The sequence below is a fragment of the Oncorhynchus clarkii genome, chromosome 8, assembly GCF_045791955.1.
Source record: "Oncorhynchus clarkii lewisi isolate Uvic-CL-2024 chromosome 8, UVic_Ocla_1.0, whole genome shotgun sequence".
Taxonomy (NCBI): Eukaryota; Metazoa; Chordata; class Actinopteri; order Salmoniformes; family Salmonidae; genus Oncorhynchus; species Oncorhynchus clarkii.
In genome coordinates this window covers 10,231,336-10,244,456 of record NC_092154.1, presented here as the reverse complement: position 1 = coordinate 10,244,456, position 13,121 = coordinate 10,231,336, and the positions used below count along the sequence as shown (strand labels likewise).

General features: G+C 49.7%; 1 protein-coding gene across 4 annotated transcripts in view; it reads left to right on the top strand.

The window, feature by feature from the left end:
* Positions 1-13,121, top strand: part of LOC139414922 (serine/threonine-protein kinase MRCK beta-like) — a 114,350-nt gene that overhangs the window by 43,409 nt on the left and 57,820 nt on the right. For all 4 annotated transcript variants that reach the window (XM_071162552.1, XM_071162550.1, XM_071162551.1 and 1 more), the window contains exons 3-5: positions 290-373; positions 4,554-4,649; positions 4,741-4,889. In XM_071162552.1, coding sequence (XP_071018653.1) covers positions 290-373; positions 4,554-4,649; positions 4,741-4,889 — 329 coding nt within the window. The remainder of the gene's footprint in view (positions 1-289; positions 374-4,553; positions 4,650-4,740; positions 4,890-13,121) is intronic.

Below are 13,121 nucleotides of genomic sequence, written 5' to 3'. Positions count from 1 at the left end.
TCCCAAACGGCACCCTATACTTTTGACGAGGTGCTAAGTGAGACTCATCCACTATCATAGAAAGCAGCGGGTCCTAGGGTGGACTGCTGCAGGCTTACGGTAACTAGGCTAGTAGGAGGGGGATAGAAACATCAATAAGGAAAAGTCAGCAATTCCCAGCTCTCTTAATTACGCTGCATTTTAATGGTGTAATGATCTCTCTCCCCCCCTCCATCTCTCTTCTCCCCTCCATCTCTCTTCTCCTTCCTCTCCCTTTTTTTCATCTCACCCTCCATCCTTCTCCCTCTAGGTTGCGGTGGTGAAGATGAAAAACACGGAACGCGTGTACGCCATGAAGATCCTGAACAAGTGGGAGATGTTGAAGAGAGCCGAGGTAAGGATCAGAATGGGACTGTAGAATCTACCATTTGACACAAAGACATAGAAGTTCTAGAGCGTACACTCCTGCTCAAGTCAAGGTTGGATGTTCTATTTCTATGCCGTAGAGAAGAACCATACCCGTCTACTGACTTTGCTGCCAAAAAAGTGCTCAAGGCTTCATTTGCATGGTCGACAATGGTTGTTAGCCACGCTCACCCAGACGTGCACGATCACCTATCCACTCATGAGATTTCCTACGTACCTAAATACAGCCGAGACCAAATTCCCTGGTTAGGCATAGTTCCAGAAACATTCCCGACGTTCCAGAGTTTAAAAAAAGTTTTTTTCTTAAAAAAAATCCTGGTTGGATGATTAATTCCCTGCTCCTGGTTCCAATAACGTTTCCCTCGCTTGTTATTCCCTGCTTGTTGTTCCGGGAATCCTCCAACCTGTATTTCTGAAAAACCTGGGCACTTTGTGGCAATCCGTTTTCTTTTGTTGCATCCCTTGCAACCATTTTGAAGGGAAATGGGTTTCACGGTACTGCGGACTACCCTTAGAGTATTGGCTTTAGTATAATACTACTGCCCCTGAGTATAGTCCGCAACGCTGCCCCTAACCACTGACCCACGGTCACATATTAATTCATCCCTGAAATGCTTAAGGTTAGGATTGATCCTAAACAACTGATCCTAGACCTGTGATGAAGGAAATTGAGCTGAATCTATTCCTGGTCAGCCTCTGGACATATTCTGGTGTTGGGTGAATTTGCTCCTAGATGCTGAACTTGGGTCAGTTTTGTGTTTTCCCCAACTAATGGTTAAGATTAGTATTGAGGGAGGGGAAGCTGATCCAAGATCAGCATATAGGGGAACTGTTTAGTTTACCGTACACCGTTATTCTAGCTGGAGAGTGGAGACTGACTGACTCAGGGCAAGGCAGGGCGGCCATCTTATTTTATTGTGCTGTTCTCTACCTCTTGACCTAGTTTTAGCCCAATGGGCTCTGACAGTGGCCTGAGGCCTGGCACGCCGCGTCGCCAGAGCTTTTGTCAGTAATGGTCAGTAATCCCCATCCCACAATCCCTCAGTATGTGTGCAGCCTGGGCAATACAGAGTGGAGGTGTTTACGACTCTACTGTACACACAGCACTGCCTGCAGCATGGCATTCCAACCAGCAGCGGAATAGGAAAACAGTCTTTAAAGATGACTGGATAGACAGACGGACGGACAGCTAGACCAGCCGAACTCAACTGGCGGATCGCGGTCCGGACCAGAGAAGGGTCAATCTGGACCGGACAACATTGCATTTTGTTATATAAAAGTCAATACATTATTTTTAGACAGCTTTTAAATAATCAACCGGCCGCAGTGGCCTCTTTAACTCCGCACCAATCACATTAATCCAAATATCCTCCGCGGAACCTTGGGACAAGCAGGCAGAAAGAAACAAAGATTTGACTGTGGTTTCAACTGTAAATATCACAGGAGGAGCTTAGTTACCAGTATCTTTGTCAATATGGTTTGTAAATGTTTTTTTTTTTTTTTGTTGACTCTGAAAACTATGTTCAAAGACTAGTCAATGGAACAGCATTTATTAATTCTCCCCGCAAATCGCACTAAACCAATGTGCCTGATATGCAGGGTGTTCATAGCTCTCGTGAAAAGTGCCAATTCTAAGTGCCATTTTCACACCAGGTATAGTAAATTAAATCAGACGTATCCCCTGAACACTGAGGTGAGAACAAACAAGATTAACCAACTAAAATCCCAATATGAGAGGTCCACCAAAGTCCTTATCAATTCCCTGATAGCCCAACAACGTGAAATGGATTCTTCACTGAGGATAGCCTGGGTTTTTGGGAAACACACATTTCTGTAATTTCTCTCGTGAAATCAAATCAAATTTTATTTGTCACCTGCGCCGAATACAACAGCTTTACAGTGAAATGCTTACTTACAAACCCATAACCAACACTGCAGTTTAAAGAAAAATAAATATGTGTTATGTAAAAGTAACAAATAATTAAAGCAGCAGTAAAATAACAATAGCGAGGCTATATACAGGGTATTACGGTACAGAGTCAATGTGGAGACTATATACAGGGTATTACGGTACAGAGTCAATGTGGAGACTATATACAGGGGGTACCAGTACAGAGTCAATGTGGAGGCTATATACAGGGGGTACCAGTACAGAGTCAATGTGGAGGCTATATACAGGGGGTACCGGTACAGAGTCAATGTGGAGGCTATATACAGGGGGTACCGGTACAGAGTCAATGTGGAGGCTATATACAGGGGGTACCAGTACAGAGTCAATGTGGAGGCTATATACAGGGGGTACCAGTACAGAGTCAATGTGGAGGCTATATACAGGGGGTACCAGTACAGAGTCAATGTGCGGGGGCACCAGTTAGTCGAGGTAATATGTAAATGTAGGGAGAGTTAAAGTGACTATGCATAGATAATAGAGTAGCAGCAGTGTAAAAGAGGGGGCATTAATGCAGGGCAAGGTCAAGAGTGACTTATACATGGATGTTGCACGGCCCACAGTGACTGATACATGAATGTTGCACGGCCCACAGTGACTGATACATGGATGTTGCACGGCCCACAGTGACTGATACATGGATGTTGCACACGGCCCACAGTGACTGATACATGAATGTTGCACGGCCCACAGTGACTGATACATGGATGTTGCACACGGCCCACAGTGACTGATACATGGATGTTGCACGGCCCACAGTGACTGATACATGGATGTTGCACGGCCCACAGTGACTGATACATGGATGTTGCACGGCCCACAGTGACTGATACATGAATGTTGCACGGCCCACAGTGACTGATACATGAATGTTGCACGGCCCACAGTGACTGATACATGGATGTTGCACGGCCCACAGTGACTGATACATGAATGTTGCACGGCCCACAGTGACTGATACATGAATGTTGCACGGCCCACTGTGACTGATACATGGATGTTGCACGGCCCACAGTGACTGATACATGGATGTTGCACGGCCCACAGTGACTGATACATGGATGTTGCACGGCCCACAGTGACTGATACATGAATGTTGCACGGCCCACAGTGACTGATACATGAATGTTGCACAGCCCACAGTGACTGATACATGGATGTTGCACGGCCCACAGTGACTGATACATGAATGTTGCACGGCCCACAGTGACTGATACATGGATGTTGCACGGCCCACAGTGACTGATACATGAATGTTGCACGGCCCACAGTGACTGATACATGGATGTTGCACACGGCCCACAGTGATGTTCAGAGCATTCAGATTATTCTTTCTGTACACCTGTCCTTTGTTCTCAAGAAAATGTTATTTTATAAACAAAATAATAATAATTCATGACCCATGTGTAGTTGTTCACAGTGCACTTTTTGCATAGACAATCATGCAGCCACTTTTGTTCTTCAGCAATGTGAATGCAATGTTGCCCGTGTTTACATTCAAAAGAAGTAGTAAATAATTCCAATTCTTAGTCTCATTTAATATATTTGAATGTACATTTTATATGACATGTTTCCTAAGTCGTAGACTGTTTGTTAAATACGAGGTACCACAGCGCCGATAAAGGACCAAATTCATCCGGACCTTTGCCACCTAGGAAATTTGTGTCACTGGACCTCTCAGATAGTAGTTGAGTACCCCTGGACTAGACTACTGTTACACACAGCACTGTATTCCAACCAGCAGCGGAGGACTGGACCTCTCAGATAGTAGTTGAGTACCCCTGGACAAGACTACTGTTACGCACAGCACTGCAGCATTGCTGCATCTAATAGGGAGCGTGAGTGAGAGGTTGCGATCAGGGAGGGAGTCTTGTCATCTAATAGGGAGCGTGAGTGAGCGGTTGCGAGCAGGGAGGGAGTCTTGTCATCTAATAGGGAGTGTGAGTGAGAGGTTGCGAGCAGGGAGGGAGGGGGGGCTATGAATGATGGTTTGTATGCCAGGGACAGACTACTGGAGTGAGATTAAGGGTACGGCAGACTTCGTGACTGAGAGGAGGGTCAAATATGTGGTTTTTGGTGATTTATCAAGAATTCTAAGTTCAATCTTACCTGAATGAAATTGGCATTTTTAAAAGTGTTTTTTTACTGAGAGTGTGTGTGTGGGAGTTTGTTATAGTTGATACCATTGTTTGCCCATCAGACGGCGTGTTTCCGCGAGGAGAGGAATGTTCTGGTGAATGGAGACTGCCAGTGGATCACCACCCTACACTATGCCTTCCAGGACGACAACTTCCTGGTAACAGCTTCACACGCACACACACTTGTGTATACTCTGTGTGCGGGTGTGTGTACACAGTATAACCCACAGTATAACCCTGTCTCTGCAGTACCTGGTGATGGACTACTATGTGGGCGGTGACCTCTTGACCCTGCTCAGTAAGTTTGAGGACCGTCTCCCAGAGGATATGTCCAAGTTCTATGTGGCAGAGATGGTGCTGGCCATCCACTCTATACACCAACAACACTACGTCCACAGGTAAGTGTGGGTGAGTGGGAACTCATCCTGCACAACCTAATTGACAAAGGCAGAGTCTTCTCATGCTTTGTTGATTTCAGAAAAGCTTTTGATTCATTTTGTGCATGAGGGTCTGCTATACAAATTGATGGAAAGTTGTATTGGGGGGAAAACATACAACATTTATATAATCCATGTACACAACAAGTGTGAGGCTAAAATTGGCAAAAACACATTTCTTTCCACAGGGCCACAGGGGGGTGAGACAGGGATGCAGCTTAAGCCCCACCCTCTTCAACATATACAGTTGAAGTCGGAAGTTTACATACACTTAGGTTGGAGTCATTAAAACTCATTTTTCAACCACTCCACAAATTTCTTGTTAACAAACTATAGTTTAGGCAAGTTGGTTAGGACATCTACTTTGTGCATGACACAAGTAATTTTTCAGGAATTGTTTACAGACAGATTATTTCACTTATAATTCACTGTATCACAATTCCAGTGGGTCAGAAGTTTACATGCACTAAGTTGACTGTGCCTTTAAACAGCTTGGAGAATTCCAGAAAATCATAATTTGAGTCAATTGGAGGTGTACCTGTGGATGTATTTCAAGGCCTACCTTCCAACTCATTGCCTCTTTGCTTGACATCATGGGAAAATTAAAATAAATTAGTCAAGACCGCAGAAAAAATGATAGACCTTGACACCATGGGACCACGCAGCCGTCATACCGCTCAGGAAGGAGACACTTTCTGTCTCCTAGAGATGAATGTACTTTGGTGCAAAAAGTGCACATCAATCGCAGAACAACAGCAAATGACTTGTGAAGATGCTGGAGGAAATGGGTACAAAAGTTTTTATCCACAGTAAAACGAGTCCTATATCGACATAACCTGAAAGGCCGCTCAGCAAGGAAGAAACCACTGCTCCAAAACCGCCATAAAAAAGCCAGACTACGGTTTGCAACTGCACATGGGGACAAAGATCATACTTTTTGGAGAAATGTCCTCTGGTCGGATGAAACAAAAATAGAACTGTTTGGCCATAGTGACCATCGTTATGTTTGGAGGAAAAAGGGGGAGGCTTGCAAGCCGAAGAACACCATCCCAACCGTGAAGCACGGGGGTGGCAGCATCATGTTGCGGGGGTGCTTTGCTGCAGGAGGGACTGGTGCACTTCACAAAATAGATGGAATCATGAGGTAGGACAACTATGTGGATATATTGAAGCAACATCTTGAAGCAACATCTCATGGCATCAGAGAAGTTATTGCTTGGTCGCAAATGGGTCTTCCAAATGGACAATGACCCCAAGCATACTTCCAAAGTTGTGGCAAAATGGCTTAAGGACAAATAAGTCAAGGTATTGGAGTGGCCATCACAAAGCCCTGACCTCAATCCTATAGAACATTTGTGGGCAGAACTGAAAAAGCGTGTGCGAGCTTGGAGGCCTACAAACCTGACTCAGAGAGAGCTCCTCGTTCTAACATCTCTTAATCTCTTCTCTTATTGACCCCCAATTACGCAAGACTAGTTCTGGATTAACCGTGATTGGTGTGTCTGACTGATCTATAATAGGCAGATCTTGCTCTGAGTGTGTGAAGGTGTGTGTAAAGAGAGGTTGTGTGTGTGTGTGTGTGTGTGTTTGGAGATAGGTAGGTAGGTGTGTGTTTGGAGATAGGTGGGTAGGTGTGTGTGTGGAGAGGTAGGTAGGTGTGTGTGTGGAGAGGTAGGTAGGTGTGTGTGTGGAGAGGTAGGTAGGTGTGTGTGGAGAGAGGTAGGTAGGTGTGTGTGTGGAGAGGTAGGTAGGTGTGTGTGGAGAGAGGTAGGTAGGTGTGTGTGTGGAGAGGTAGGTAGGTGTGTGTGGAGAGAGGTAGGTAGGTGTGTGTGTGGAGAGGTAGGTAGGTGTGTGTGTGGAGAGGTAGGTAGGTGTGTGTGTGGAGAGGTAGGTAGGTGTGTGTGTGGAGAGGTAGGTAGGTGTGTGTGTGGAGAGGTAGGTAGGTGTGTGTGTGGAGAGGTAGGTAGGTGTGTGTGTGGAGAGGTAGGTAGGTGTGTGTGTGGAGAGGTAGGTAGGTGTGTGTGTGGAGAGGTATGTAGGTGTGTGTGTGGAGAGGTATGTAGGTGTGTGTGTGGAGAGGTATGTAGGTGTGTGTGTGGAGAGGTATGTAGGTGTGTGTGGACAGAGGTATGTAGGTGTGTGTGGACAGAGGTAGGTAGGTGTGTGTGGACAGAGGTAGGTAGGTGTGTGTGGACAGAGGTAGGTAGGTGTGTGTGGACAGAGGTAGGTAGGTGTGTGTGGACAGAGGTAGGTAGGTGTGTGTGGACAGAGGTAGGTAGGTGTGTGTGGACAGAGGTAGGTAGGTGTGTGTGGACAGAGGTAGGTAGGTGTGTGTGGACAGAGGTAGGTAGGTGTGTGTGGACAGAGGTAGGTAGGTGTGTGTGGACAGAGGTAGGTAGGTGTGTGTGGACAGAGGTAGGTAGGTGTGTGTGGACAGAGGTAGGTAGGGGTGTGTGTGGACAGAGGTAGGTAGGGGTGTGTGTGGACAGAGGTAGGTAGGTGTGTGTGTGGAGAGAGGTCGGTAGGTGTGTGTGTGTGTGGAGAGAGGTCGGTAGGTGTGTGTGTGTGTGTGTGGAGAGAGGTAGGTAGGTGTGTGTGTGTGTGGAGAGAGGTAGGGAGGTGTGTGTGTGGAGAGAGGTAGGGAGGTGTGTGTGTGTGGAGAGAGGTAGGGAGGTGTGTGTGTGGAGAGAGGTAGGGAGGTGTGTGTGTGGAGAGAGGTAGGGAGGTGTGTGTGTGGAGAGAGGTAGGTAGGTGTGTGTGTGGAGAGAGGTAGGTAGGTGTGTGTGTGTGGAGAGAGGTAGGTAGGTGTGTGTGTGTGTGTGTGGAGAGAGGTAGGTAGGTGTGTGTGTGTGTGTGGAGAGAGGTAGGTAGGTGTGTGTGTGTGGAGAGGGGTAGGTAGGTGTGTGTGTGGAGAGGGGTAGGTAGGTGTGTGTGTGGAGAGGGGTAGGTAGGTGTGTGTGTGGAGAGGGGTAGGTAGGTGTGTGTGTGTGGAGAGAGGTAGGTAGGTGTGTGTGTGGAGAGAGGTAAGTAGGTGTGTGTGTGGAGAGAGGTAGGGAGGTGTGTGTGTGGAGAGAGGTAGGGAGGTGTGTGTGTGGAGAGAGGTAGGTAGGTGTGTGTGTGTGGAGAGGGGTAGGTAGGTGTGTGTGTGGGGAGAGGGGTAGGTAGGTGTGTGTGTAGGGAGAGGGGTAGGTAGGTGTGTGTGTGGAGAGGGGTAGGTAGGTGTGTGTGTGTGGTCGCGTTGGCAACCCGTCCTCGTCGCGTTAACAACCCGTCCTGGTCGCGTTGGCAACCCGCCCAAGTTGTTGCATATTTATATTTTCCCACTTTCTATCTCTGTCACCTGAAATGACTGATGTCTTTTAGAGCCCTGTTGTCCTTTGACAGTAGTTGCATGTTCTAGAAAAATTTAATTGAGCCCAACTCCATTTGATTTAGGATCAAACCCAATACTTAATTTTTCACTATGCTGCTAGATATAATTTATGGCTCTAGGTTTCAGGAAATGTCAAAATTTCTAAATGCTCCTGAGCATCCTGAGGGGCATCCTGACCCCCCCCCCCCCCCCCCCCAACCCCCCTCAACCTTAGGCCTACATCAACACCACCGTCAGAAAAGGATCATGCCGTTTATTAAAAAAAAAAAGGATCAACCCTTTTGATATGCCACACCTGTTAGATGGATGGATTAGCTTGACAAAGGATAAAATGCTACTAACAGAGATGTAAGCACATTTGTGCAACAACATTTGAGCTAAATATTTATTGCAGCTCATGAAACATGGGACCGACACTTTCCATGTCGTTTAATATATTTTTGGGTCAGTGTAAATTTATTTGTAGTTATCTACTGAGGAGCAGGAAATGACCAAGTATACATATGTCTGTAACCTACCGATAATACTGAGCCAGTCTTCTACCAACATTGTTATTAGCCTAAAACATTTGCATATGATTTGGGTAGTGTGGGTGCTGTCGCCGTGCTGAAGTGATACTCATAAAAATTATTCAAGGTTGGCAGGTTTGGTGTGTGTGTGTGTGTGTGTTAGGGAGTCTCTCCGCACGTCACTGACCCTGTACCCAGATGACTGACCAGCCAGCCTTGTGTGGATGTGGGATATGGAGGGGCCTCTTCCTGGCAGCAATGCCCCCTGGGAAACGGAGTCCTGGCCAGCAATCCTGCCTGTTTCCTGTCTGCTCTTGCCACAGACCAGGACTGCTCTCCCATTCTCTAGGACCCTTCTCCCTGATGTGTTCACTTGTTCCCTCCCCCTCGTGGATTTAATAGGGAAAGGAAGGACTTATTTGATGAATGTGGTGGACACTCCCTCTAAGCCCCCATGCTTACAGCAATCTAATGCTTTGGAAGGAATGGAACAGAGAAAGAATTGGACCGCAGCCAGAAGACGGAAGAGTCTGGTACCATTTTGACCTACAGTTCCTTTCCCTCAGTTCCTTTCCCCCAGTGCCTACTCCATCTGAATGGGATGTATCAGGTGTAATGGGCAACACTGTGGCTGAAAGTCTATGTCAGCGACTGTCACAGCAAATATACGTTTTAATTTCATCAACATTGTCAAGTAGAAGTATATTAGGGTTATAATATTGTAGAGAACAATCTAATGATTCATTATGTTTTGACTTTCATTTCGGAGCACCTTCTTGAATTGTCCTGTTTTTCTCCACATTGTACAGCAGGGGGTGAACGCCCTATCTTATGGCATCCTTTCAGATTTGGGAACACTGGACAGGGGGCTAGGGAAGGGTCTAGGAGCTGAAATGGAACAGGGCCTTCTGGGATGCACTGTAGCGAAAGAGTGGGGAGACTGAGGGAGAGAGACGAGATGAATCAACTGAGAGAGAGATGGAGGGTGGGATAGAAGAGAATTGATGAGAGAGATGGAGTGTGAACTAGAGAGACGGAGCAACAGAACGAAAGAGTCGGGAAGCCTACTTTCTCTCTGAGACACACGTACTCTGACACACAAACACACACACTGACAGTGTTTATAGTCTGGTTGTACTCAAGCCCAGTGCCTAACAAAACACAGAGAGACAAGTCTATATATCAAAACAGCCTTGCGGCCCTGTTCCAATGTTTTGAATACAGCTTTCTATCTTTCTTTACTTCCTTCCTTGAAGTCAACACTGATCTGTATATGTTTGGATGGTTTCCATCCTATTGCTGTCTCAGAGATAGCTGATTGGTGAATTAATCAAGGAAGGAACCAATGAAGGTAAGAAAGGAGTAAGGATGGATGAGAATTCTAGTCTGAATAGGGGAGCCTTGGTAGATTGGTTTAGTGCGCTGATTGACAAACACATCTCACTCTAGTGGTTGGGAGTTTGTGTATGCTTCGGTTTGTGTGAGTGAGTGTGTAAAGAGAAATGTATAAACAAAGGGGTGTGTGTGTGTGTGTGTGTGTGTGTGTGTGTGTGTGTGTGTGTGTGTGTGTGTGTGTGTGTGTGTGTGTGTGTGTGTGTGTGTGTGTGTGTGTGTGTGTGTGTGTGTGTGTGTGTGTGTGTGTGTGGGGGGGGGTCTCCTGTATGAGAGAGAGACGTATGAATGAAAAGTTCTGCGTGTGTGGTTGTGATATTTTAAATGACACTGTTGCGCACACGTGTGTGTGTGTGTGGCCTGATACTTTGCGTTGGGCTGGGTGTGTTTGTGTTTAGGTGTTTACTCCGTGCCCAGTGTGGTGCCAGGGTTAGTACAACAGAGGGCACAGTGTGTGTGGCCTGTGTCAAGCCAGGGAGCGTGAGGAGAGGGGGATGAATGAGGGAGGGTGAATGAACAATGACAAGCTGTTCAGCTCAGAGAACCACCCGGGAGAGAAATGTTAAGGGGGAAGGAGCGGAGGGAAATGTGTGTATGTGTTATTGAACCGTACATAGTCTCAGAGTGAATCCGATACAATGTCACATAGTGATAAACATTGCTTTATATTGGTGGAGAGGTTGGTTTTATACACTTACCTTATCCTAACCCGTTTCTGTCTCTCTGTCTGTCTGTGTCTCGCTCGCTCTCTCTCTCGCCCGCTCTCTGTCTCGCCCGCTCTCTGTCTCGCCCGCTCTCTGTCTCGCCCGCTCTCTGTCTCGCTCTGTCTCGCCCGCTCTCTGTCTCGCCCGCTCTCTGTCTCGCCCGCTCTCTGTCTCGCCCGCTCTCTGTCTCGCCCGCTCTCTGTCTCGCCCGCTCTCTGTCTCGCCCGCTCTCTGTCTCGCCCGCTCTCTGTCTCGCACTCTCTCTGTCTCGCCCGCTCTCTGTCTCGCCCGCTCTCTGTCTCGCCCGCTCTCTGTCTCGCCCGCTCTCTGTCTCGCCCGCTCTCTGTCTCGCCCGCTCTCTGTCTCGCCCGCTCTCTGTCTCGCCCGCCCGCTCTCTGTCTCGCCCGCTCGCTCTCTGTCTCGCTCGCCCGCTCTCTGTCTCGCTCGCCCGCTCTCTGTCTCGCTCGCCCGCTCTCTGTCTCGCTCGCTCGCTCTCTCTCTGTCTCGCTCGCTCTCTCTCTGTCTCGCTCGCTCTCTCTCTGTCTCGCTCGCTCTCTCTCTGTCTCGCTCGCTCTCTCTCTGTCTCGCTCGCTCTCTCTCTGTCTCGCTCGCTCTCTCTCTGTCTCGCTCGCTCTCTCTCTGTCTCGCTCGCTCTCTCTCTGTCTCGCTCTCTCTCTGTCTGTCTCGCTCGCTCTCTCTCTGTCTCGCTCGCTCGCTCTCTCTCTGTCTGTCTCGCTCGCTCTCTCTCGCTCGCTCGCTCTCTCTCTGTCTCGCTCGCTCTCTCTCTGCTCGCTCGCTCTCTCTCTGTCTCTCGCTCGCTCTCTCTCTGTCTCGCTCGCTCTCTCTCTCTCTCGCTCGCTCGCTCGCTCTCTCTCTGTCTGTCTGTCTCGCTCGCTCTCTCTCTGTCTGTCGCGCTCGCTCTCTCTCTGTCGCGCTCGCTCTCTCTCTGTCGCGCTCGCTCTCTCTCTGTCGCGCTCGCTCTCTCTCTGTCGCGCTCGCTCTCTCTCTGTCGCGCTCGCTCTCTCTCTGTCGCGCTCGCTCTCTCTCTGTCGCGCTCGCTCTCTCCGTCTCGCGCTCGCTCTCTCCGTCTCGCGCTCGCTCTCTCCGTCTCGCGCTCGCTCTCTCCGTCTCGCGCTCGCTCTCTCCGTCTCGCGCTCGCTCTCTCCGTCTCGCGCTCGCTCTCTCCGTCTCGCGCTCGCTCTCTCCGTCTCGCGCTCGCTCTCTCCGTCTCGCGCTCGCTCTCTCCGTCTCGCGCTCGCTCTCTCCGTCTCGCGCTCGCTCTCTCCGTCTCGCGCTCGCTCTCTCCTCTCGCGCTCGCTCTCTCCGTCTCGCGCTCGCTCTCTCCGTCTCGCGCTCGTTCTCTCCGTCTCGCGCTCGCTCGTTCTCTCCGTCTCGCGCTCGCTCGCTCTCTCCGTCTCGCGCTCGCTCTCTCTCTCCGTCTCGCGCTCGCTCTCTCTCTCCGTCTCGCGCTCGCTCTCTCTCTCCGTCTCGCGCTCGCTCTCTCTCCGTCTCGCGCTCGCTCTCTCCGTCTCGCGCTCGCTCTCTCCGTCTCGCGCTCGCTCTCTCTCTCCGTCTCGCGCTCGCTCTCTCTCTCCGTCTCGCGCTCTCTCGCTCTCTCCGTCTCGCGCTCGCTCGCTCTCTCCGTCTCGCGCTCGCTCGCTCTCTCCGTCTCGCGCTCGCTCGCTCTCTCCGTCTCGCGCTCGCTCTCTCTCTCCGTCTCGCGCTCGCTCTCTCTCTCCGTCTCGCGCTCTCTCGCTCTGTGTCTCGCTCTGTGTCTCGCTCTCTGTCTCGCTCGCTCTGTGTCTCGCTCGCTCTGTGTCTCGCTCGCTCGCTCGCTCTGTGTCTCGCTCGCTCTCTCTGTCTCGCTCGCTCTCTCTGTCTCGCTCGCTCTCTCTGTCTCGCTCGCTCTCTCTGGCTCGCTCGCTCTCTCTGGCTCGCTCGCTCGCTCTGTCTCGCTCGCTCTGTCTCGCTCGCTCTGTCTCGCTCGCTCTGTCTCGCTCGCTCTGTCTCGCTCGCTCTGTCTCGCTCGCTCTGTCTCGCTCGCTCTGTCTCGCTCGCTCTGTCTCGCTCTGTCTCGCTCGCTCTGTCTCGCTCTGTCTCGCTCGCTCTGTCTCGCTCGCTCTGTCTCGCTCTGTCTCGCTCGCTCTGTCTCGCTCTGTCTCGCTCGCTCTGTCTCGCTCTGTCTCGCTCGCTCTGTCTCGCTCTGTCTCGCTCG